Source organism: Anopheles coustani, chromosome 2 (assembly GCF_943734705.1).
Source record: "Anopheles coustani chromosome 2, idAnoCousDA_361_x.2, whole genome shotgun sequence".
Lineage (NCBI taxonomy): Eukaryota > Metazoa > Arthropoda > Insecta > Diptera > Culicidae > Anopheles > Anopheles coustani.
In genome coordinates, this window is record NC_071289.1 from 76,662,711 (window position 1) to 76,689,338 (window position 26,628).

A 26,628-nucleotide genomic window follows, 5' to 3' on the forward strand; every position below is an offset into this window, starting at 1 on the left:
AAAACAATCACGTCCCTCACTCAAGATGATGGGTAATATGTATTTAAAAATGAAAAAAAAGGAATGGAATAAGATTAATAGGACATCATATTTCTTCGCAAGGATCTACAAAGGGTCTCGGTTCGGTGGAAAAGCTCGACAGGTATAGCTGATGGCAAAAGGAGGGATTTCTTTTCGATCACGTGATCGAAAAACGACCAGAAACGAGTAAAAGCGTTCTTCAATATACGGGCCATTTCGAGTGCACGATCCAGTTTAAATGGCCAAATGGATTGGCATCGAATCGATTTAGCATCGAGAAATACACACACTCCTCTGCCAAATGCATGTACCCCAACTATCGCTTTTTAAGAATCGACTTTATTGTGGCCCCCCGACGCCGGGGGTTAGGGTTGGGAAAATTTATCCCAATCTAGTATCTAGTCTATTGCCCGGCAAATGCGTCCGACGGACGATGGGCACCCCAGTTCTTGCGAGGGTTAAACATGGCTGGAACCTAATTGAGTTTCTCATCGTCTCATGCAATGTCAGTCCTCCCCCCTAGTCCAGGGGGGGGAAGATATGAGGCCACCAAAGGAGGACGAAGCAGGAGGTCGAAATTGGCGACGACGACCGCGAGCAGACGTTATTGGAACACGAAACCGTATCGTTTTGGCGCACACAGAGGTGTGTATTTTCGTTCAGAGCATTAGAAGTGGGACGAGATCTGCAGACGGCTGGGAACGAAGTTCGAGGTGGATAATTTAGCAATCGATAGCTCTAAGCGTCGCTTTATCAATTGACCATTCAATTGTCAAAACATTACGGCTACATAGAATGTCATAACAATGCTTCGTCAACGGTAATTGAAAGCCAAATGGTATTGCGATTGCGATTAAAAAAAGGAGGAGGGTGTAAATGACAGTTTATACAGTTGATTAATTGTTTTATGCTACTTGCCGAACGCATGGGAGTTCTTGTAGTTGTTTAAGCTTGAACAGATAAAAGGCAGAGGAAGCCAATGCACATACTTACGTTTGCCTTATCCAAGGTTCTTTCTGCTTCCGCTGTCTCGTTGCGGATGTTGCGGATGTTGCTTCTGTGGTTCAGTGTTGGTTCTATGATAACGAAACTTTATGTTGCCTTTTTTCTTTTAGCTTCGGCTTCAACTGTTGAGGAAGAAGAAAATATAAAAAGCTACGAAAAAGTCACAAAACACTCAAGCATAGTTAATACCGGAGTTATCTTGTTTTAAAGAAAGGACGTCTTTTTAAATGAAGTTTTGAAGAACAGCACGTATGAGTAAGAATTTGAAAGATTTTCATATGATGCACGACGTACTTTTCATCGCTTCGATTATTCCTTATTATTTTAATCTCATTATCAAGTAAAGCCTTCCGTGGTTTGCAGTTGGCTTCTGCTCCGTTGGGTCAAAAAATGAGGCCATGGCGAAATCCTGGAACAGATCCTGTAGCAGGAAGGATTTATGCTCCTTGAGCCCCCTCCTTTCGTATGTGTGTATATGCACATTAATGACTGGATGACGTATGTAGCGCGTCACGGAACGAACGACGCAACTCTCGAAACTGAAAATGAGTAAGGTTTTGTTGTAGAACTGCTTTAATTGCTGTCCTTCTTTCTTTTAGGCGCCCCGGAAAAGGTCACCGGCGGAGGAGAGGGAAGCGCGGTTGATTTCCGTTCTGGTGCAATGCCTTTCTAAGAGGATGAGGGCAGGATTTCAAGAGTGCAAACATCGAAAAGGACGGGGGGTAGAACGCCGGAAGTGCCGCAAGGGGGAGATAGACGAAACCGATTTTCGCAAACCCCCCTCCTGAAAGCAACTGACGGCGCCGGCTTTTTGTTTTATGCTTCCCCTCCGGGTGGCGGCACACATCTTGACGCCAACCTCGAGACCACCGTGTGATTGTGCGATTGTTTTTTACTACGGTGACAGTTTCCTTGATTCTGCGCCACGGCACTGCATTATTTGGATGTTCAGTGTGGGGTAAAAAACTGCACTGTGGAACTTGTCGTTGAAAATAGGGTAACATGGTGGACCAGTTTCCATTGAAAGGTGCAGATTTTTAACATTTGAACAATATAACATTTAAATTATGATAACGAGACGTAAACAAACCCATCCATCCCAACAGGAAAGTAAGTTAAATGTGATTTTCGTTTCATTTTTAAGATAAAACGTAACAGCGGGAATCCCACCGCAACAATAATGTCGTTGAAGCATTGTTTTGCTACCGTTGTTCGTAAATGTTTCGTTCCGGCGGCAACAAAAAAGGGTTCCTTTCACCACACCACACCACACTACTACCATTGTTTCCGTTTTCCCGATAAAAAATGTGCCATTCTTGCCCCCTTTGCCACTTCCGACGGAAAATACCACCTACGAAGCAACAACCCGTGAGTTTGTGGTCACTTTTGTTTGCCGCCTCGACTGCGCTGCAGTGTATGACTACTACTTACTTATCCGACTTTACGACAAGCGGGAAACTTTCACCCACTTCTCCTGCGTCGACAGGGAGGGAAGGAAGGTCGGTGTTAAAGGTCACTTGTGGTGAAAGCTTGGAATGTGTGCACACGGCGCCAGAAGGAGGGGGAGGGAAAATCTGGTACTTTTTAACCTTTTTTTGTATGATTTTGTTTGGGTCCCCGAAAATTTGACTTGTTGTTTGAAAAGTTTGCCATTGTTTAGCATGCTTAATGTCACAGAAATGTTATGAAAAATCTTCGCATCGCAAACATGTTGCACTATCCATTTCATTAGAGTTAGTATAAACCGGTCCAGATCATCACCTGTGCTATATTCATAAAATTACACCTAATCAGGTCGCACTGTCACTTCCGTTAAATGGATGCATAATTGGTTTGTTCGAGGCTATGAGTGATATCGCAGCATCCCCAACCCAAACGAATGGACGCCCTCCGTTTTCTTACGCACAGGATATGCTCTAGGACGCATCCACAGCTACTCCCTTCCCCCTCCCGTGCTTGCCTTCCTCCCGGGGATCGAAAGGAAAAGTTTGTCGTAAATAACTGATCGTCGCTGATGATCGACGCTGCTCTCGCCACCTCTCCCCTTCGTTCGGTTGATTACCAGCTTCCGTGGACGTGACCTACGCCGGCAGATGTGCTACCAAAGAGAGTGAGAGGGAGGGACGGAGGGAGGAATTGTTTTCTCTTCTTTTGGTGGAATAATTAGCGCCTTGCGGAGAAGAAGGTGAATGATGTGAGGCAGAGCGAAATGATCGAGCAGTTAATGAGTGTGTGTGTGAGCATGACCGCAATGCTTCTTGGCTGCTTCTTGTACCAACAGCAAGGATACAACACAACGAACGAACAAGGGAAAGCACACAACACTCTCGCTCGCTCGACGAGAAGGAGGTGGAACGCGTGGAAAACGTTGTTTTAATGCGTACGGTTGTCGATGATTTGAGGTCGGTGCTGGAGAAAAGTCTCGGTGCATTTTAAAGCACGATCATATGAAGAAGAGAAAGGAACCGTCGAAGGAAAGGAGGCTTTTATGGGGTGATCATATTGATCAAGATGGTGCTGATAATTGTGATGATGAACTTGCACTCGCTTACCTCGGGGATTGTTTCGGAACCGAACACGTAGAAACAAACTGAGAACCCTTTTCCTGTGGTCACTGTTGAGAAATGCCTTTATTGTACAACTTTTGAATCCATTTCTCGGCCGCTTTACTACAGTGTTGCGTATGCAAGCGTGGGTCATAATTATACTCGCTGTAATTTTCACTTTTCATCCACCCCAGTCGGCCTGCAAAATGAAGCGTGTGCGAGTTTTGTTTGTAAAATCGGCGAAATAAATTGTTGGTACAAAATTAAGAGCGAAAGTTGACGGCGGGTTTTATTTTCCAACCCCTTAGGGGGGGACGAAAGGAAGCTGGTGCACTGCCGGTAAAGAGAGAAAAGCCAAAGGCTAAAGATAATGGTACGGCGCGTGAAAAAGAAAACTTTACTTGTGGGGGCATTTTGGGCTTCACTTCTTTGCGGAAAGGAAAATAAATTGAATATCATTATTTGCGGACGAAATTGGTTGTGTACTACAGGAAGCGAAAAAAGAGCGAAAAGCGGGTTGTCGGTTTGTTTTACCTTGGCTGAAAACATGGATGTAAAAAAAAGGTTGAGGGTCAGGGTCGCAATCGCGGTGGAAAAATCAAACACTCTTCTCCCCTTCATCTTGATCGTCGGCCCTCTCTCTCTCATCTTTTGCTGGATGGGAAATTTTCTTCATTTTAATTTGGAAAGTCGGCTTCGTCTGTGAGGGGAACGAAACCGTTCAAGAAGAGGGTGGTGGGATGGTAAAGAACGGAAAATTGGGAAAAAGCCGCTCACCAGATGGTGTGTTTTGTACCCTTACGAAGCTTATTTCTTCTTCACTGTTATCGTCTGCAATCAAGGGCATTTAGTCATACATATTTTGTTATATCTTATGGATACTTTCTCGCTGCGATTGGGGGTTTTCTTTTGCCGAGATATTGGCAAAAAACTTTGCTTCCTACATCCGACATGGGACTTTAATCTAACCCAATAGATTTTAAATTTAATTTTATAAATTTGCTATACAAGGTGAAAGTTCAACACATTTTGTTATGATTATCAATAATGATATGTTCAAATATATCGCTTCAAGCTCTCATGCTCGGCGATGAAAACTAGCGCACAATCAGCAACCGATACAAACTGAATAAACATAACTCCCCGCTATCATCATGTAATCGTATCACGTCCTCCTGCTCCATTTTTTCCCGGACCGGACGTGCCGATTGCCGTAGACGCAGTGTAAAACACACACACACACTGTCGAACGAACCCGACCGATTGTTTGTCGGTTTTATCTTCCCTGGCGACCATTGGGCTTCTTATCTCTTCTCAAGGCTGTGCTTTTGCTTATGGTGGTTGCCTTTTGACGTCATTATTCTGGCCGTCGTCTCCTCGGTCACTCTCCTCGTCGTCACCCTCGGTGAGGGTGGTGGTTGGGTGGTGTGAGGAAGGGGAATCGTGGGATGGGCCCCTCGATACTTTCATCTGAGATTTTTATGCCGCACTCCGAAAAAGGTAAGGTAGAGTAGTTTGTTGATTTTTATGACGGAACTTTTACTTTTTCCGCCGCCGCGAAGATGTTGAAACTCTCGCAAGCACAGATGTTGAAGCTGTTATCGTTTATGAAAATCAAAATGAATGGCATCGATTTTTACGAATTCATTCATATTGAACTCGCTTATCATTTTATCTATTTTCCACTTTACTTTGCGGTATTTTTTTTTTATTTGAACACCTCAAAAGGATTCTCGCAGAAGCAAAGTAATTATTTCAATGTGGAAACTAATTTTGTTGTTTTGCCAGAAACATTGTATGATGGACACTAGCCAAATCATTTCTCTCTTGCGACGCTTGTTTCAAATGGACCGCAATCTCGTACGTGACATCGGTAGTGAGCTTGTAAGACGATCGAATCTTCGCCTTGTTAAAGATGGTTTCTTCCGGCGCCAGCTATCATTCCAAAGGTCGACTATCAAAACCTTCCGTCCCTCTCTCGAATATTGTCCCACTACTGGGCTTTCGTAATACCTCGTTCCATTTTGGACCGTCCTCGCCAACCTTCCCCTCATCCTCCTGTGACTTCGTGTGGTGGTCATTATCAGCATGATTCAACCCCGCCGCAACCCCAAACTAGCACGTCCACCGACTCCACCTTTCTTACCTTCGGCGGCATACGTGAAGAAGGCGTTGATCACCACGATGGAGGAAATGTTTGTTATTTTTTGTAGATTCCCTCCGTCCGAACCTCCGCCTCCTGATAACAAGTTCATTCGTCTAACATTTTTCTACATTTAATTGAATGTCGGCAAGAGGAGGACCCTTGGCTTTGAATGGAATGATAAGAAATGGAAGAAAAACTAAAGAAATGAATGATCGTGTAGGTCAGAAGAGAATGTTTAGCGAACTAGTTTTCCTCCGCATCCCTAGAACGATCTATGTTCGTTTATTCAGTAAATTGTTTTGTTTCGATTTATTTTTATGAGTTCCACGCTACTGACACTATGTTTTCGCTATTCGATCTTTATTTGAAAAACCTTCGTCTGGGTCGATTATCGCCGCTTTCAATTGGAGCGCACCCTCGACGATCGACGAGTGGCTTGTTTTTCCCTTCCCGCAGATTGGAACGCATCAATTTCTCGCGATATGTGTTCGATGAGTGATGGATGCTTTATTGCACCTTCTTTACTGCTGTCATAACAAGGGGGCATCTTTGCTTGCTGGCGGGAAAAGAAGGCACCGAATAGGATGGCATTAATCACAACACCCTGGTTCTATTTTGGTTTGTCGAAAAAAAACGTGGCAAACAGCAGATTAAACTTGGCGGCGGCCATTATTGAATGAAAGTTTGTTACTTTTTCTTCCGACGTGGTTTTGATCTTTTCTTGTACTGTCTTCGGAACATGCCTAGTCTTTTTTAGAAGCTTACAAGACATTGTCCCTTTGGTTCTGTTCTTAGTTGGGTTTCGAACTCTATTTTGTTGCTGGCTAAACTACTCGGCTGTGCTGAACCAGAAGCATCAATAAAAGTCAACTCCATGCATGCACATAAATGCTGGGATGCGATCGATTTCATGTTCAATGTCCGCCAGAATCGTTGTAAGGTCATTCGAACCTGCAATTTGCCATCCGGTAGTATTCTTGTTAGTTATGCGTTGTAAAATCCATCCCACTATTTCCCTTTCGTGGATCCTTCGAGGTTGGTTGTAGTAAACTCAATTGACTAACTGGTTTGACATTGCATTTGCTGCGGGGAGTGGTTTGCATGTGCCGTTAAGAAACGTGCCCGTGGAAAATCGATTTTCCACCAAGCTTGCGGGAGGTAGGCGAACAGAAAATCACCTGGGAAAACGCAGCGACGGCTGTGTTGGGTGGGAAACAACGACAACAACCCCGAGGAGGACATAAATAATGCTCTGGTCGGTTCGTGGCTGATAGTGATCGCCGCGTTTTCCCCCCACCACAACATCGTTTGTGAAGGGCGTAATGGCTAGAGGCGCAAGGCTTCCGCCCCATGCAGCGGAAAAGCTTTCGTGTGCATGGGTGGTGGTGGTGGTTTGGTGGGTGGCTTTGGATTGATGATGTGTTCTCAGCTGTCCGGTTCCCCGCGAAGGGGCACGGGTTTTGCAAACTAGAAGGCAACATCAAACGAAATTTTCCACCGAACTGGGTCAAATAAACAGGGCGCACTGTTTGTTTGCGAGTGCAATATTGTGTGCTGGAGAGGGTATATGATATATTTTGTTTTTCCTTGGCATGTTGTGCTCTCATTCCCACCCACCATCATCGCACGCTGCAACAACAACGTGTTCTGTGTGAGTCGCCGCGTTTTCCGACGCCGGCCCGTTGGTGGCGGGAATTTCGTGATTGTGGCACCCGGTGCAAATGAAGGTGCGATAATCCTACGATAGCGATAACGGATGCTGGATGAAACAAAGGCTCCACAGACAATAGGGCTTGACAGATCGAAGAGCGACAGATGCAGTACCGGTACGGACTGAACCACGTGCGGAACGAACAGACGAGTAGTAAAGAAGTAAAGATAAATAAAGAAACCAATCAAGTGAATTTGATTAACCATAGTGGGTACAACAGTGGCGACGAGAAGGGCGACGTGAAAAACCCAAAATCAGACACGGGAAAGCTAAGTTTAGTTAAGAAACCGAGTAAGGAAGTAAGTAAAGAAAGGCGTATGCAAAGCCGAAAGGTATGCAAGCCGAGGAAAGGCGTATGCAAAGCCAAAGGCGTATGCAAGCCGAAGAAAGGCGTATGCAAAGCCAAAGGCGTTTGCAAGCCGAAGAAAGGCGTATGCAAAGCCAAAGGCGTATGCAAGCCGAAGAAAGGCGTATGCAAAGCCAAAGGCGTATGCAAGCCGAAGAAAGGCGTATGCAAAGCCAAAGGCGTTTGCAAGCCGAAGAAAGGCGTATGCAAAACCAAAGGTGTATGCAAGCCGGAAAAAAAGGCGTATGCAGAGCCAAAGGTGTATGCAAGCCGGGAAAAAGGCGTAGGGAAGCCGAGTATAGATGTATGGGGGATGAAAAATATGATAAATCATTTCAGGAAGATGGAGAAGTTCGAGATCCCACCATTCGCGTTCAAATCGTTGCCGCAGAACGAGGTCCGCGGACAATGGACGAAATGGAAGAGGAATCTCGAGTACGTGGTTGCTGCGAGCGGAGAGACCAATAAAACACGGCTGAAGTACGTGTTATTGGCGAGGGCTGGACCAGATGTGCAGGATGTTTTCCAGTCGATTCCAGAGGCGGACGTGCAAGAGAATGAGGATGGCACAGTAGATCCATTCCAGGTGGCGTTGGATAAACTGGACCAATATTTTGCACCGAAGCATCATGAGTCAATGGAGCGACATATTTTTTGGACCTTGAGACCGGAATCAAACGAGAATTTGGAAAAGTTCATGCTTAGGGCGCGAGAACAAGCATATAAATGCAACTTCGGAAGGTCATTACAGGAGAGTCGGGACATCAGCGTAATCGACAAGATTATATTGTTGGCCCCGACAGATCTGAAAGAGAGACTGCTCCAAAAGGGATCCTTAGAACTGGACGAGGTATTTAAGATGGTTGCGGCTCATCAGGCTGTTAAATTTCAGGCCAGCCACATGACGGCAACGGAATACGCAGCAGCCCCAGGACCAAGTGGGCTAAATAGACAGGGGACCGAAGTAAACCAGCTTCAAAACTCGTCTCGACCGCGAGTCGAATGCAGTCGTTGTGGATACCATGGCCATGTTTCATACGATCCAAAATGCCCGGCCAGAGACAAAGAATGTAAATTATGTAAGCGGAAAGGTCATTTCGCAACGAAATGCAAAACGGCTGGTGCAAAGGGGTCTCCTTTCACTCGGAGTTTGCTTTCCGATAGAACAAAGAAACCTCCTCAACGTCCATACAAAGTCCGGAGGATCGAAGAAGAAGAGACAGGAGGCAAACAAGAACAAGAACCTCAGCAAAGTTTTATATTTGCAATCGGAGATGGAGATGAGTTTATTTGGGTGAAAATCGGAGGAGTAATGACCCAAGTATTAATAGACTCGGGTTGTAACAAAAACATCATAGACGACAAGACGTGGGAGCGCTTGAAAGCCCAAGGAGCCAGCATTAGGAATCCCACAACGGAAGTAGATCACCAGTTCCGTGCATATGGGAACCAAGCCCTACCATTGGAAGTCCTCGGTATGTTCGACTCAACAATCGAAATCGAGAACGACAACCACCGTACTAGTGAGGGAGCACGATTCTACGTGGTTAAAAATGGTAGCCAGGCACTCCTTGGGAAGGAAACCGCTAGGCTACTAAACGTGCTCCGATTGGGACCTCCGAAGGAAGCTGAGGAACGAACGCTCCAAATTGCGGCTAGAAGAACATTTCCCAAAATTAAAGGAATCAAACTGTGTATCCCCATCGACAAGTCGATAACCCCAATCGCCCAACACGCTAGGAGGCCTCCTCTAGCATTGCTGAACCGCATAGCCGAGAAACTCGACCACCTGGAGAAAACAGGAATCATAGAGAAGGTCGAGAGTTATAGTGACTGGGTATCCCCACTAGTGGTTATAATTAAAGACAACGGAGACCTGAGACTATGTGTGGATATGCGGATGGCGAACAAGGCCGTCAAACGGGAACACCACTTAATGCCAACGATTGACGATTTCTTACCAAGGCTCAAGTCTGCCAAAATTTTTTCGAGACTAGATATCAAGGATGCGTTTCATCAGATAGAATTGGACGAGTCGAGCCGACATATTACCACCTTTATTACGCACCGAGGAATGTATCGCTATAAAAGGCTAATGTTCGGAATTAGCTGTGCGCCGGAAATGTTTCAGAAGATCATGGAGCAGTTATTGGCGACTTGTGAGAACGTGATAAATTTTATCGACGACATTTTCGTTTTTGGGGAGAACGAAGAAGAGCACAACCGTTGCCTGCAGAAAGTGCTAGCCGTTTTGAAAAACCGGAACGTTCTTCTTAATACGGATAAATGTCTTTTTAGAGTCACTGAGGTGAAGTTTTTAGGACACCAAATTTCGGATCAAGGAATTTGTCCAGCGGACGATAAGATCTCGGCCCTGAAAGCTTTTAGACCACCCAAAGATGCCGAAGAGCTAAGGAGTTTTCTGGGCATGGTTACGTACGTAGGAAGATTTCTGCCAAATTTGGGAACAGTATCGGCACCACTCCGTGAACTAACCCGACAGGGAACACCATTTCAATGGAATAAGGTCCACAATGAATGCTTCGAGAGACTTAAAAGCATGATCACCGCCGCGAAGCATCTGAAATTTTTTGATAACACATTACGAACAAGAGTCATCGCCGATGCTTCTCCGATTGCGATGGGAGCAGTGCTGATCCAATTCAAGAATCAAAACAGTGACGAAGATCCACGGGTAATTTCATATGCTAGCAAGAGTCTTTCTGCCACGGAACAGCGCTACTGCCAAACAGAAAAGGAAGCTTTGGCTCTCGTGTGGGCCGTAGAAAGATTTGCTACATATTTGATCGGTCGCAAGTTTGAATTGGAAACAGACCACAAACCATTAGAGAAGATTTTCTCCTCGACATCAAGACCATGTCCGAGGATAGAACGCTGGGTTCTGCGCTTACAATCCTTCAACTATGAGGTAAAATATCGGAAGGGTTCAAGCAATATTGCCGACCCGCTGTCTCGGTTAACTGATCATCTACCAGCCGAACCCGATAACAAGAATCACCACGAGAAGTTTTTGGTATTGGCAATTTTGGAATCAGCTGCTATCGACATCAGCGAAATCGAAGAAGAGTCAAGGAAGGACATCGAGCTCACATTAGTCAGAGATAGTTTACGCAGCGGAACGTGGACGAACATCGAAACTAAACTGTATGAACCATTTCAGGGAGAACTCGGTGTCGTCGAAGACTTAGTAGTACGTGGGAATAAAATGGTAATTCCAAAAAGCCTGCGGAAGCGCTTCCTTCAGCTGGCACATGAAGGACACCCAGGGGAATCGGCGATGAAACGGAGACTTCGCGAAAGAGTATGGTGGCCAGGAATGGACAAAGAGACTATCAAGTGGGTAGCAGGGTGCGAAGGATGCCGATTAGTAGGTCTACCCCAAAAACCCGAACCTCTGCGCAGACGACCTTTACCGGAAGAAGCATGGACAGATGTGGCGATTGATTTTCTTGGTCCGTTACCCTCCGGAGAATATATCCTTGTCATCATTGACTACTTCAGCAAGTATAAGGAGATCGAAATCATGACAAGAATTACAGCAAGTGAGACAGTCGACCGTCTACATAAAATTTTTAGGCGGTTAGGATTTCCAAGAACGATTACCCTCGACAACGGGAAACAATTTGTTAGTCGGGAGTTTGGAGACTACTGTAAACAAAAAGGGATCTTCTTGAACCACAGCACCCCATACTGGCCTCAACAGAATGGAGAAGTCGAGCGACAAAACCGTTCGTTATTGAAGCGCCTTCAAATCAGCTGTGCGTTGAAACGGAATTGGCGGCAGGACCTGGACGACTATCTTACAATGTACTATTCTACACCACATTCAGCCACCGGTAAGACTCCAACGGAACTCCTATTAGGTCGCACCATACGAACCAAGATACCCTCACTGAAAGACATCCAATCGGCCCCACCGAACGAAGAGTTTCGTGATCGTGATTGGGTTCAAAAATATCAATCCATCGATCGGGAGAACTCCAGGCGACACGCCAAGGAATCGCTGATTGAAACCGGAGATAAAGTTCTGATGCAAAACCTACAACCTGAAAACAAATTATGCACAACATACATCCCCAAGCAATTCACAGTCTTAAGCAAGGAGGGGACACGAGTGACAGTCCAGAACGACGAAACTGGAAGTGTTTTTCAGCGAAATTCAGCGCATCTTAAGCGTATCGACCACCCGGGTGATCACCCGCCGGTTAATGGACCAGTTATCGAACCCCAAGTCTCATTACCCACACAGAGACACACATCAGAGGATTCATCTACCGAGAGGCCCGGGATGAATGGCAGTACCGATTCGGCTAGACCGAAACGATCAACTCGCCGTCCTTCCAAACTAGACGATTACGTCTAACAGCGGGGCAGAAGGAGAGACAGCACGTCTCGAGAAAAAGGGAGATGTGGCACCCGGTGCAAATGAAGGTGCGATAATCCTACGATAGCGATAACGGATGCTGGATGAAACAAAGGCTCCACAGACAATAGGGCTTGACAGATCGAAGAGCGACAGATGCAGTACCGGTACGGACTGAACCACGTGCGGAACGAACAGACGAGTAGTAAAGAAGTAAAGATAAATAAAGAAACCAATCAAGTGAATTTGATTAACCATAGTGGGTACAACAGTGATAAAAACCCTTTCTAGCAATATAATCGCCTCATAATATCTCTGCACCCGTTCCCATGCCAACGGGGGGTGGTGAGTTGAGGGGAGGAAAGGGTGTTAAACGTCGCAAATTGTGTGCGGTGTGCCACTGAGAGCATGAATGATACGATGCAGGTTAGAAGACGCTTTGAGCCGACTTGGGAAAATATTTGACACTAATTTGACTAAGTTTGCCTGTATATCAACCTCATTTCTTTTTTGGTAAATCAATATAAATTGTTCAGAACACATGGGTCTTCCCCTGGAACACAGCCTTTCCAGATCAAGGGCAATATGTAATTTTACACACCCAACTCAGGGTCAGGGTCAATGCAAAATCTTCCGTTTACTTCAGGCCCGTTTGTAGCGTAGCACCACGCGATCTGGAGGAAGAGATTAGGAAAAAGTAACGCAAACGTGTAAACGAGCAGCGCATAATGTTAATTTATTCCCTTCTGCCCTTCTGGACCACCGGAGGAGCGTCGAAGGGCCGAGGGTTTCCCTTTTCCTTTATTTATGTTTTGTTGTCTAAACATCGAGCTGTGGTCGGAAAATCTGTACACCTTTTTTGTTGTTGTTGATATTTAGCGATATTTTCTCGGTGAGGGGCCACCGGCACACGGTGTTGGTTCGACCGTTGCCTTGGAAATCGTTTGTTATTGGTAACGATTCGGTTCTAATTGCGGTGCTATGCTGGGAATGTGTATAAAAGGTTTCAATTGATTGCGGGAAGAAAACGATCCTGACGGGAAGTAAGCTCACATCAGCACGCCGAAGCACTAAATTTATGGTCGTTTGTCGTTTATGACTGTTCACAATGCGCATTTTCACAGTCGAATTTTGATGCGTGCCACAGAATGGGTGGAAACTTGTTGACTAACCTGCGTCACTGCGTGGAATTTCTGCGGAACGCATGTTTACGCACCGTTTGGACGGTGGAATGTGTTTGAAAATTAGCTACGACTCATATCCTGTTTATATTCGTTACAATATAGTTTCCCTGCTAGGATGATCGAATGGGATGTTATAAGAAAAAAATTTCAATTTAATTGAACACTAGAACTACCCCGAATTTGACACTTAAACTTAACCGCGATTTATCTTCAAAAATAAAAAGAAAATTTTATTTTTAAATACATAAAAATAAATATTCCATTAGATTTTGGTTGAATTGTTTAACCTTAACACTAGAATCCAAAATCCATTTTGACCACAACGCAATTTTCTATTTTAATATCTCGAAAACGGCTGAATATTTTTACAAAAAAAAGGCTTTTAAAAAAATTATAAAAAAAAATCTATAGCTACATCTAAAACAAAAAAAATTTCAGATTTTTCTGTTCTACCAGTTCCTAGAACCAGCTTGACTATCCTTAGAATGCTTTTGGGTGATTTTGACTCCTGTTTCCAAAACGCATTAAAAATCTTCAAAAACAGTGAAGTTATATCGTTTTAAAATAGGAGTAAAAATGAACCCTAAAAAGCATTTGGGTAAGATATATTGCTCTGATATCTATAGCGTTAAGAAATAAGTGTGATTGAAAAAGTACCAAAGAAGGCATTTTGACTGGTCCGGTGGTTCTAGTGTTAAAAAGAGTAAATTATTCAAATAATTTTATTTTAAACAGAAGGATGACGTATCCAGTGTCGGTGGTAGCATTATTGATTTTTCCTTCCGTCTCGATTCGTTGGGTGGGGTGTGGCAGTCTCTTATAGATGTCAACGACCGAATGGCCAACCCCCTCGTTGCACACGTGCACCTCCAAACTAGTCGGCACGAAGCCGTCCGTTTCTTCACGGTCAATGAACACTACACACCGCGCGTTAGGAGGTAGCGTTGTTGTCGCCTAAAGCCACGAGCGACGTCCATATGATGACATTGCGTGCGTGCGAGCGACCGGCGATTCGAACTTGATCGTGAACTCGATAGCGACCAACGTGCATATATTAAACTAACTAACTAACGACGATCGGGCGATTTGTTTGTGTCCCGACGTCTTCGAGACCGCCGGGTTTTACCTCCAACAAGATACCCGGCTTTCTTTCTAAATATTTTAACCTAACGGAGCCCTAAACGGACGAACGCAAAATATGTAAGCCAAGCTAAGCCATTAGTAGGTTCATTAACTGTGCGGGATGTTTTCTTGCAAGCTGCCGAGCAAACATTCTTCATTTGGGTTTGTTTTTGTGCTTGGAGTCGCGTGAATTCCCCCCGATTCATCATGCTGAAGGCCTTGTAGATGATGATGATTCATCAAGAGAGCTGCTGGGTAAAATCTTCGAAGTATGCGTATTTGATGTCATCGACCGATGACTGGTAAAACCGCGTGTTTAAACTCACGTGCCTGAAGTGTTACGAAACGTTTAAGAAAAACGTTGTGACTGTGGATGGAATTTACTTCGTAGGAGGGATAACATAACAAATTGTTTCAGAACAAACTGTTTATACCTCATTAGCTGAACATATGTTTTAAATGTTCACTATTTGGAAAATTAAATATTGTTATTTTTATTCGAGATGTTGAGGTTACTTACGGAAGCGGTAATACATAACGCTTGCAAGAATAAATACGAGCCATTGAATGTTTCAAGGGGATACCCGAGAAACATCTGTTTGTTTCGGATTCTCCCGTAATCTCCTCGAGTATATCTCACTTGGACCGATGAGAGGATCCGCTATAGGAAAATATGCATATCATGACCGCATCCGCGCCGCCAATCTGTTGCGTTCATTGCTTTCTTCCCTTTTGTTTTTAGATTCCCCGTTATAAGTTGCCTTTTGGTCGAATTATGACCGGGTGGGAAATTTTTGCGCCTCAGCTTCCATCGTGTGCATTTGAACCGTTTGACAATTGCGAGGGTATTTTTAACCTTGTTTATCACCGCCCAACGGTCATCTGCAAGGTTTATTTTTATCCCAACTCTTCGCCACCAACGATTTCTCGAGTGCGGCAAGATTTGTGTAACCACTTGCGTTCAATTGGCTTAACTGGGTAAGTGAGTTCGGTGTCCAGAGAAATCACTCAATCACCGCGCAAAGGACACGCGAGGGCCAAACATCATGGAGTGAACGAAATGTATGTGTCCGTCTCAGCTAGATTTAGCTCCAAATCCAGTTAAAGAGAAACTTTAGAAATCCCTCTTTAATCCTCTCTAGATAGAATTGGCAAAACCTTCACCAACCCCATCCGTTTTGTGGGTGATAAGAACATGATTTTATTAACACCCAGCGGACGTTTTTAATTCATCAATACCACTCTACCCTTGTTGGATGCAATTTATCATTAACGTGAAATTACGTTTGCATGATTGTTCTCAGTGAATGAAATATTCAGTTTAATTGACATTTGTTATCCATTTGCATAATTGATGGCGCTCCCATCGCTTGTGACCCAGTTTTCCATGAGACAAACATGTGTCGCCAATTTGAAATTGCTTTCTCGATTAAATGGAGTTCATTCAAATGTTACGAAGGTAATATAAGTAGAAAAATATCAACTAAATATACAGCTTATTAATAATTATGATGCTCTCACTGCTTTTGATTTGAGATAACACAAATATTAGGGGATTTTTCACTCTTTACTCGCGGGCTGCGGAACGAAACATCGCATTTTTGGCTTTCGAGACTAACGTCTGTGTGTGGCATGATCCGAACCAAAAACAAACCCAGCCCAACCAAGAAAACCGGTTCCTTTCTTAGGGCTACGAGCAAAGAAAAATGTAATCCAAAAAATCTAGTCGGACTAGATTTTGCCGTCCGTAGCTCCGAAAGAGAGTCGACCTTTTCACTTCGCTTGACCACTTTCCTCGCCTGGTTTCGAAGGGAATCGGGGAGAACTTTGCGGGGAAGAAAACATTTCTTTCTAGTTTGTCCCATTTTGTCATTGCTCCGGGGGTTTTCTGTGAGGGGTTGTTTTTTTTATTTTGGCGGGAAGGGCTCCCAATGACCGTCTCCACCTTGAAGTCGTTTGAATTATTTCATCCAATCTCTCCCGTTCTCCTGCTCGAATGCCGCCGAAGGGTTCATTTTTGGGTCAAGAGTGACCAACCAAGCATTCCAGGAGGAAAGTAAACAAAGAGTGGAGTGAAATGGCGATGGCCACTGATGCTGCAGTTGGATCCGTGTTTTTTGGAAATTTCAATTCGTTCGAGAGGTAGTAGAAGAAACCCGTCAATCTTTGCCGATCAAATCTGTCGCGTTCGTGCAATTTCAACTTCGCTTGGGCCGTACTTCTCATCGGCTCATTTGAGAAGACGATCAATGGTATTTTTGTGTTCCTTTTTTAAATGCAAATAAAACCGTTATCGCTCTCTGTTTGTTTCGTTTATGTTTACCTCTCTTCCGCTTTAAGTGTTTTATCTTACCGATCGCTTTTGGGAGTTGTTGTTTGGTAAAAGATTTTCGTCTTGTTGAAACCGGACGACGGTGGAGAGGTAACTTTCGGAACCCCGGTCGATCGGCTGAGTGGTTCGAAGGTAATCTCGGGATATGGTATCCAGAGAAGGTAGGAATAGGTTTTTACCGGTCGAGAAGCGGCACATGGCTCGCGAAAAGGAACAGGTTTTTGCCTTCTATGCTCTTCTCCCCCCACTACTGTGTCTTTGGGGGCCGAGGAGAACCATTCCGAAGAAGTAGTTTATTGTGTCTGGAGATTGCAGACACTTCGGGCCTCAACCCTGGTAGAGGACACTACAGTCTTCCTTCCACCAGCGTTCCCTCGAGTTGTATCTTTTTCGCTCATGTGCTGCGCTCAATTTTTCTCCCCCAAAGAGGAGGTCCCCCCGGTGGAATGTGGCTTTCTTTGACGCGACCACCCTTCCCATTTGCTTGTGGTGACCCTTTTTCCAGCCCCCCGGAAGATGTGTATGTCACGGGCTCAAACCGGTTCACTTCGTAGGAGAGAAGGGTGTAAACAACGGAAGGCGGCTGTGTGTGTATGTACGATCACCTGCGACATGAATGGTGCGAAGCTTTCTGGCATGCTCATGAGGGAGCCATATCGGGGATGTACATGTGTATGCTATGGTGTTACGTAGCTACCGTTTTTCCCTATAACATGAATGGTATTTTGTTTCGTTCGGGAAACTAGACGACTTACAACTGGCGTCACAAGAGGATCATATTGGAGAACAAACAAGCGTGTGTGATTTAGTTTTGTTCTTTTGACATCAGTTCCTTTTTCTAAAATCCCCTGGACCAGAGAATCACTTTCAGTTCCTTTTTTCTTTAGGTGAGCTTTTTCCCTCCTTTTAAACTCCTTCTTTTAAACGCTTTTCCGTGTATATTTCCTAGGTGCTGGTAGAATTGCTGGCAATTTATTCAATCTCAATCTTGGTTCATCGGCCAAAAAAGTGGTGCAGGCTGTTTTACACATTCCAACCCCGTACCGGCATTGAACTGGCGCATTTTTCTATTTTCAACCCCTTCCTTCCGTTTCCAAAATTCAACTCTAAACCCCGAGAACGTTTCGTTTGGTTCTTCAACTGTCGTTCGTTTTGTTTTTCGATTCCTGCGTACCGGAACACAAGAAGGGTAGAGAAAATATATGTATTTATGCCAGTAATGATGGATAGTGCTATTAACCTTCGAAGGATTATTTTTGATCTCTTCCATCGATCGCTATCTTTCTGCATCTCATGTTGTTCATTCGGTTGCGGTTTTTGGTCAAGGTATGGGTTAGAATATTTTGTAGCCTCCGATCAATAGTATTATATTTTTGTTAACTTAAAAATATTTTGAACAAAATATGATCGATTTCATATCCACTAATCGAAATGATGGGTATGTATAACTGTCGAAAATGTGATGAATTTAATAAAGAAACCGATGCTCAAACCGATCAAAGTACAACTTGTTGCAGACGCGATCTCCCATTCTTCGCTAGAACTTACTTTGGTAATCGAGCTTTTCGGACGCATCGAATTACCAGATGCTGAACTTCGCTGGCCTTTCCCTCTCTGTAACCGGAAACGAATCGTGTGGTGGTGTGGGTGTTGTTGGTATTGCTATCTCCTCCCGGTTTCTCCTGTGGCCCCTGGCCTCCGATCATTTTTTGTTCCGCACCAGTGGTGAACTAAGTGAATATGAAATTGTTTGGCAACGGAATCGGCTTTATCGCCAGCACTTATGTTTCGGCAATATGCTTGCGTTTTTTTTCCTCCCCCAGTTTATCTAGCGTGTTTGTATGTTGCGCTATGTTTGCCTTTTTTGTTCCTTTGAGGGTGAGAGATAGAGGGAGGGGGGCTTCCATGCGTGGATCCGATGCTTTCTGCTGTGCTGCCAAATGTCGTTTGCGTTGAGCTGATTAATCAACCGTGGCGCGAATCGTTGGCGATAATGTGCTGCTCCGATCGTTGCTCGAGCGAGATCGCTAAGTGCTGTTGGAGTTTGTTGCTTTTTTTTTTTTTGCTACAGTGAACGACAAACGTGTTGGCGTGTTTGGAGCGCGCACACGCATAGAGAAGACGGGAAAGTTCCATTATGTTGGATAAAAATAGTCTTTATTCGGTTGATAAGTTCCTTGTAATGTTACTGTTTAAAGCTTTCTGCATTTGTTATATTAAATGAAACTTCTACGATGGACATATATTTAGAACGATTTAATTTACTGGAAAGAAGAGAGAAGGGGTTATTTAAATGTTTTTCCAAGGACTACGAGGATCATTTTTGCTTACATTTCTTCTTCGGCACACATCCGGCACTTATCATTCCGTTACACATCCGGAATCGGTTTGCTGCCGTGTGGGCGTTACTGGACCGTTACCACTTTATCAGCAGGCTCAGTTCAGGTCCATTCATCTACCACTTATTTCCATCAAATACCAGCGCTTCTCCCACAACATGCTTCTCGCGGACGGATGCTCGTGTCATGTTTGATGTTGGCTTACGCCAAGTGTGAGGGGAAAACGCAATGAAACATTGCATGGATTTCGCACCAAGTCCCTCTCTTTCTCTCTCCTGGTTTTCGCCTGTTGTTAATTAGCTGTTGATATGAGGATGCTAACTCGGAAAAATGGTTTCACATTATCGTTTAACCTGAGTTTAAGCCATCATCGGCTTAGCAATCAAGTTAGATCTATTTAGTAAGTCTCGCATTTAAACGGGTCTAAAAAAATTTGGATGAAATAATATCCTACTTTCGATTAGAGAATTTATTATTCGTTTACTTGAAGCATATATGCAAATAAAAAATTAAATCATCTCTTGTGTCAAAAATCCACCAGCTTTACTTTATTTGCCTTTAAATTGGATGAAATTTGTACCATTTTCCGCGAAGCTCGGTTTCATCCGGACCCCGCACACTGGCCGCTTGTTTGGGAACGGTTTTTGGGTGTCCCCCCGAAGGGCGCCATAGCTCTAACTGCGGCCGGTATTCGTTTATTTCTGTAGATTTCATTATGAATAAATTAGCACCCTTTGCGGGCAAACGTGTGCGAGGTACGGCGGAAGGGCCACGACGACGCCCCAGCCCGAGACTCGTTTCAGCTAATGGTAAAGTAATAAACTCCGGGTGCGCCCCGACAAGATGATACCGCAAGGTAATAAACGTGGTGCCTATCAGTTAATCATCAAGTGCCGAAAAGTAGCTTATCGTAACGCCGCGCAAAAATGAATGCGAAATTAAAGAAATTATGAATGTTGTAAACTTCGGTAAACGCCGGCGGAAGAACAATTCGTTGTGCAAAGTGGTACAGGTTTCCTGTAAAGCAAATTGGTAAACATAATGGACATGCATTTTTGAAGACTCGCTAGCTCTCGTTTAGCTTTGTTCTATTCTTTTGAATTCAGTAATTTTCAGTTTAATTTTGTGTCTTATTATTAGTTATGTATATTAAATCTTTGCTGTACAATTTTTTGTCTGTAATCATTTCTGACAAAATGTGTATAACATATCTTTGATCAAAAAGGAACAGTGAACCAATCATGTTTAAGAGAAAAGGGGCTTGATCAAAAATCAATAGCAATATAACATTGTTTGAAATTAATTTCATTCTTCTGCCTTGTTAATCAATTAAATTTCCTTTTTTTATATTGATATCCAGGGTCCGTTGTTTAATTTTTGTAGCATGGGACGGGAAAACGGATTCTCTGGAGTATGGAATCAAACCAAACCGCAAACCACACAGAGGAACCTTTTAGAATATTGGTAGGAAAAACCACCGACTCGTTTGTCGTGGTCTGTTTCTGGTTTTGGGAGACTTCCGTAACATAATTGAAAATGAAATTGTTTCGCATGCTATATGTATACGAAGCGTATGTAAAACACACACATACACTAAGGTCAAATTATGGTGAATCAAATAAAGTGCGTATTTCGAAATCGAACAATTTAACAAATGTTGCAAGATAAACAAAGAATCTTCACACAAACCATGTTGAAAAATTCTGTTTGTGGATATTTTACATTCTAGCCACACCCAACCAGTTACGGATGATTTCCTTATTCACCGGATATTCTTTCTAGCACCAAAAACGGTTTCGTTCCTTTCAAGCGTTTCGAGCATCAATCGTGAAAATATGGTAAACGTTTGCCCGGTTCACGGCAAACCGAAGAGGCTCTTGTCAAATGTGGGCAAGAGAAGCCTCTTTTCTGAGATAGCACTCGTTTTCTAACGATTTTTGCTCCATCCCCAACCCTTTTCGGAGTATGATTACGGGCTTTCACCCGGGAGGAGAACGTCGTTTCAGTTTTGCTTCTAGTTTCTAGAAGAGTCTTGTTCGTGTTTCGGGAAGGTTTATGATAAGAGGTAAGAAATAGCTAGGCTAGCTATTTGCGATGTTCTCGGAAAAGTCATAGCTGCCGTTCTCTAGTTCGACTAGGCTCAAAAGGTAACAGATGTGGATTAGGTAGGTGCTTTCGAAATATCGAGGCCAGAAATAACGATAAACCCTTTCCAGAATTATTATGCTGAAATCCTGCAAGCAGGAGAAATTGTATGGTTTTTGAATTTGATCAAAGCTTTCGCGCGCTACGAGCTTTTCTTGAATTAAATATTTCTCCATTTCTGTGAAAATCATGTAGTGATCTAACAAATCTTATAAATTCGCACAATGTCTGACCTAGTTAGAATCGATAACATATTTCATCTCGGTACTTTATTCTATCCGTTTACCGTATCGTAATCGTCCAATTAAACCTGAGCTAGATTAGCTTGGACGCAAACATGGCGTAATGCTGCTCAATCCAGCCAGCAACAAGCCTACCATTGTTCGTGTTAACAGCGGAAAACATTTCTAGAAAATGCATGCTGTCTCGTGCCCTAGTATCCAGTTGAACTTCTCTCTGTATGTTCGTAAAGTATTCTCCTTTTTTTTGCTCATTATTGTACGTCGGAATTGGATATGACATAATGTGCTCAGTAAGGGATGGATTGAATTGTCACGAATCACACTCCCGTCAAGCGAATATGGCAAGATGAGACGAGCCGTAGCATCCATATTATTATGCTTTATCACGTGTTCACGTTCATAGGATTCCTCTAAGGGGTGTAAGGGGTGTGTAAGCATCCCCCGACCGAGGGGGAGGGCCCCGGGGTGTTCCAGCATGTCAGACACGATTCCCCATGACGGCTCGATCTGAGACGATCGCGTGAATAATAGCAAAAGCCAGAGAATGGGTGCCGGAAATTAGATTATTCGAATTGATTGGCAGCACAAAAGGCCCGCCTCAGAGACGACCAACAACCACGGGCAACCAAAACAGAACAAGCACACACCATCAGCAGAAGTGTAGAATGTGTAGAGAATATTATGCTTCAAGCGTTATGCTGCTTTACAAGGAGTGCAGAAAGTTTGTGCCCTACTTTCAAATTTTATGGAAATAAGCTAAGGACCATGAAAAGAAGGACAAACTAATTTGATAAAGATGCATAAAATATCGGCATACATTCCCGATGCATGCCTTGCAACTTCAAAGTGACCGGCTTGCAATCGGCACGTTTTGTTCTCATCCCGGACAGAGTCCTCCATAAATTCAAGTTCGCGAACGCGAGTCGTTCCTGAGAAATATATACACCCTCAAATATTGCACGCTTGCTCGTTTTTGGATCTTATTCGTGGGCGCCTTGGGTTTGCGAAGGCCGCTAAAAATGGTTGGATCTGGTCAACGAAGGGTGGGAGGAGCAGAGAGGAGGGAGGGAGGGGGTGTGGTCGAAAATGGGAACGAACGAAACGATGGTGTGCCACTGTCTGACAGTGGTGTGACAGTTTCGAGCGCATGCCATCGTGGGAGAATATTTATGTGAGGTTATCCTGTTCGGTTGTTTTATGCCAATTTTCCTCTCATCCGACAGACACAAACAGGACGTTTGTGCCGATGGTGAATATTTTACATGTTATTTCTGGCACATTCACGAATTGTTTACGTTTTAAATGATGGAATAAAGTGTTTGTAGTTTCCCTTATTTAGCGAAATGTGTGTTACGGGTTTGTCAGGGTTTCACAACGATGGGGCTTTCCAACAGTTGACCAGTTTCCAAATCGTTGTTTCATAATCGACACCAAATTCTAGACACCAACGAAACTTGTTCGGGCTTAAACAGGAAACTCTTGCGACAAAAATGCGACCCACTCCAATTAGTAATTGTTGGGATCTTTTGTTTGAACGATTGTCTGCCATCATCAAACGATTTGTTTCAGCGCTGAACAGAAACACTCAATTAGTTTCTGTGTCTCGATCGTCACGATGCTGGTGTTATTTTCTAATCGGTCATTAAGTTCGTCTTCGAATTGGTCTCTTCTTTTTTTCTGTCTATCTAATCGGTATGGTTGGTTTATTTTGATGGAAAATTCTCCGGGAATGGGACCAATACTGTCATCATTAAGGTGGTCGAAAAGCGACTGTGGTTAAACATAATTAGTTAGCTGAAAAAGTTTACAATTTTTGTGCGGGTATGAAGACGACTGGTTTTAGTTCGGTACTGTTGGGTGTAACTTCTGAATTTGTTCATCCCTCAAAGCATCTCCTAAGTGTATGAGGGTTGATTTTAAATTGATTTGAGAAATTCATTCATGGTTATTGTATAAGCTTCCTGTATTGTTTACAAGTATCTACATGTTATTTCATCGGATCAATCATATGGGATTTCCAACAATTCTTTTCTCGGAAGTTTCCGATTACGACTGCCATAACACACAGTATTATGTACCGGTGGGAAGTACAGTCATTTTTGCTAAGATTCTCGGTACATTTCAGTCGTGAGTGTGATCTGCTACCTTAAGTGTTTCCCGAGACTTCATCCTCGCGGTTTGCTGTCATGTGCGTGCCGTAATCTCTCTCCTCTTGCATCATGCGTGTCATTGGAATTGAAGTGTCAGGTTAATAACACTGCTTCCCTCGCGTAAACGCACGCATCATCCTCACCAAGGGCATTTGATGTATTTTTCCCCCCCGCTTATCGCGTCGGCTTAATTAATAAGCCAGGAAGCGGGTGGCGCTTGCTGGTAGCAAATGCCTAATCTTCTCCGTCATCCAGCGACATTCTGATGCTTACTTACACCACATCACTTCGACACTACTATATATCTGCACGATAAAACTATTTGTGCCACGGACTAGTTTGACGGGGCGTTTTTTCCCTCAACGAGAGTCCATCACTTACATCATCATCAACATCATCGCGGTTATTCCGCAATCGCCGGTATATGTGTGCGGCTCGGACGCGACATGATCGCCATAATTCAGCCATCATTACATCATGTACGTGAGCCAAAACTATCCGGACGGAATGATGAACCCGCTCCCCGACTACCGCGCTACTACTACTTCAGTGAAGGCTACGTGGAAAGCATAAGTTATTGACGTTTATTGACGAGCGTCGCATGCTTTTGCTTCCGCTATTTTTGCCTTGCCTCTCTTCAGCCGGAAGCTGATTGGGAGCGATGCAAAAAATGTGGGCTTGGGAACAATAGTAAATCTCTTCTCCCGGTTCACATCGTTCGCGGCGGACCATTACGAGCTTATGAATGAATTTTAGTATTTTTCCCCTTGAAACTATTGCACCGATTTGTCGAACGAAATTTTTTTTATGCTTGGAAAATGCTTGCTAATAGCTCAAAAAAACCTCTGGATGTGGAAAGGAAAATCGCGTAAAGGCGCTGCTTGTGTTTCGCTTTCGCTAAGCTTTGCCAACTTCCCGTTATCAATAGCCTCATGGCAGCGTACCACATAATTGCTGGTCATATGAGGCCATGAATCAGGTTGATAAACTATGTATTTCCGCACATACTATGCTGGAATAAAAAGAAGGAAAAATGTTTGTGATTTTCGCTCACCCTATCTACACACATTCCTTTGGCTTTGATTAACTCCTTTCCTTCCTTTCTGCCGCCGCCTTAGGAAGAGTTTATGTATTTTTCTTTTACCTTTGTTTCGCTGCGTGTTGTGGATGACGGAGAGCGATTCGCATAGTCGCCTCTCATGACCATGGGCCCTGGTATAAAATATTCTGACAAGTATGTTGTGTAACACCCAGCCAGCCCGCCCCACTGCGGGGTGGGGAATTCGGGCCCTCCCCAGGGGATGGTGTTCGCGAAAATCGCGTTGCCGGTAGAAGTTGTTAACGGAAGTAAATACCATAAACTAGCTTACACCTTAAAGGGGCGGGTGTGAAGAAACCGTATGCCTTTTCTTTGTGAGGAGAGTTTGCTCAACATACCTTTATGAGGTGTGTACAATTAGTATATAATGCTTTGAAAAATTATTCAAAGTGTTTGTTCAACATTATCGAGCAAATTGAAACTAAACCACCAAATTGTTCTGCAATGTTTATAAGTTTTATTGATTGAAGGATCGGTTGTTGTTGTTGTTGCTGCTGCTACTACGCTTATCAATTAGTTAAATCTGTGTTTTTTTCTCTCTCAATTACTGACTCTTGTTTTTATTGTTATTTTCTTTCAACACAGTACTTGGATTCCTTAGGTCTGTTAAATGCGGGATTGCAAACGGAAACATCGGTACAGTAGTAGCAGCTGCGAGAACGATTGAAACCGTGGAACAGGAGGTGGTCCCACAGGAGAGGAAAATCTACCCGTAACCCCAGAGGCGCCCCCCGTCATCATCACCATCATCATCATCATCGTTGCAGCAGCCGCTACAAACACCTCAACAAAGCACGAAAATCAACCCTCACGTCAGCAGCAACCGCCGGCCGCCGCCACCATGGGGAAGCTGCTATCGAAAATTTTCGGCAACAAGGAGATGCGAATCCTGATGCTCGGACTGGACGCGGCGGGAAAAACAAGTGAGTAGTGTGCCACACTACCATCATGGCGTGACTGTGTGGTGGTGCTCTATTGTGTATCGATCAAATTGTTCAACGTATATTTTCTCGCTTCTCCATTGTTTCCCCGCAGCTATACTCTACAAGCTAAAATTAGGTCAATCGGTAACCACAATTCCAACGGTCGGGTTCAACGTCGAAACCGTAACGTATAAGAACGTCAAATTCAACGTGTGGGACGTTGGAGGGCAGGACAAAATTAGACCCCTATGGAGGCACTACTATACTGGTAAGCGCACACGCGAAGATGTTTGCTTCAGTTTTCCTATTTTTAACTTCTTCTTCCATCTTTCCCATCTTACAGGTACGCAAGGATTAATTTTCGTAATAGATTGCGCGGATCGCGATCGGATAGACGAAGCGCGGCAGGAACTGCACCGGATAATAAACGATCGTGAGATGCGGGACGCAATCATATTGATATTTGCGAACAAGCAGGACCTACCAGAAGGTGAGCAGGAGGTGGAAGCATTGTCTGGCGTAAACATACCAACCCGAGCGAAACCAAAAACCTGTTACATATGCCATATAGATAGGCAAACGTGAAGCAACAGGAAGTTGTACCCGGGAACAATAATGCTCCTCCATATAATAGACACGTACCACAGGGAGATTAGATTGCGTTATCATGCACCTTTTATCTAGCCCTGCTTCGTTTTTCTTATTGGAATCCCTTTATTAGCCCCCGAAATATTGGATGACGAGATAAGTCATGGGGTTTTGTGATTTGGCAAATTTACGATGACTGGCGCTTATGTGTACGACGACCCATGTACGGTGATTCAAATACATTTGGTTGTGATGAGGTTTAACTTTTTTCTCTAGCTTTTGATCATCCCGATCAATAATTGGAATACTTAAGACATCAGTTAGTTGCGTAATATAATACTGTAA

At 43.9% G+C, this 26,628-nt stretch overlaps 1 protein-coding gene across 6 annotated transcripts in view; it reads left to right on the top strand.

Annotated features, from left to right (window-relative positions):
- LOC131266523 (ADP-ribosylation factor 6) overlaps window positions 1-26,628 on the top strand; it is a 30,941-nt gene that overhangs the window by 1,794 nt on the left and 2,519 nt on the right. For all 6 annotated transcript variants that reach the window (XM_058269075.1, XM_058269076.1, XM_058269078.1 and 3 more), the window contains exons 3-5: window positions 25,358-25,695; window positions 25,808-25,963; window positions 26,039-26,185. In XM_058269075.1, coding sequence (XP_058125058.1) covers window positions 25,614-25,695; window positions 25,808-25,963; window positions 26,039-26,185 — 385 coding nt within the window. In that variant the 5' untranslated portion in view covers window positions 25,358-25,613. The remainder of the gene's footprint in view (window positions 1-25,357; window positions 25,696-25,807; window positions 25,964-26,038; window positions 26,186-26,628) is intronic.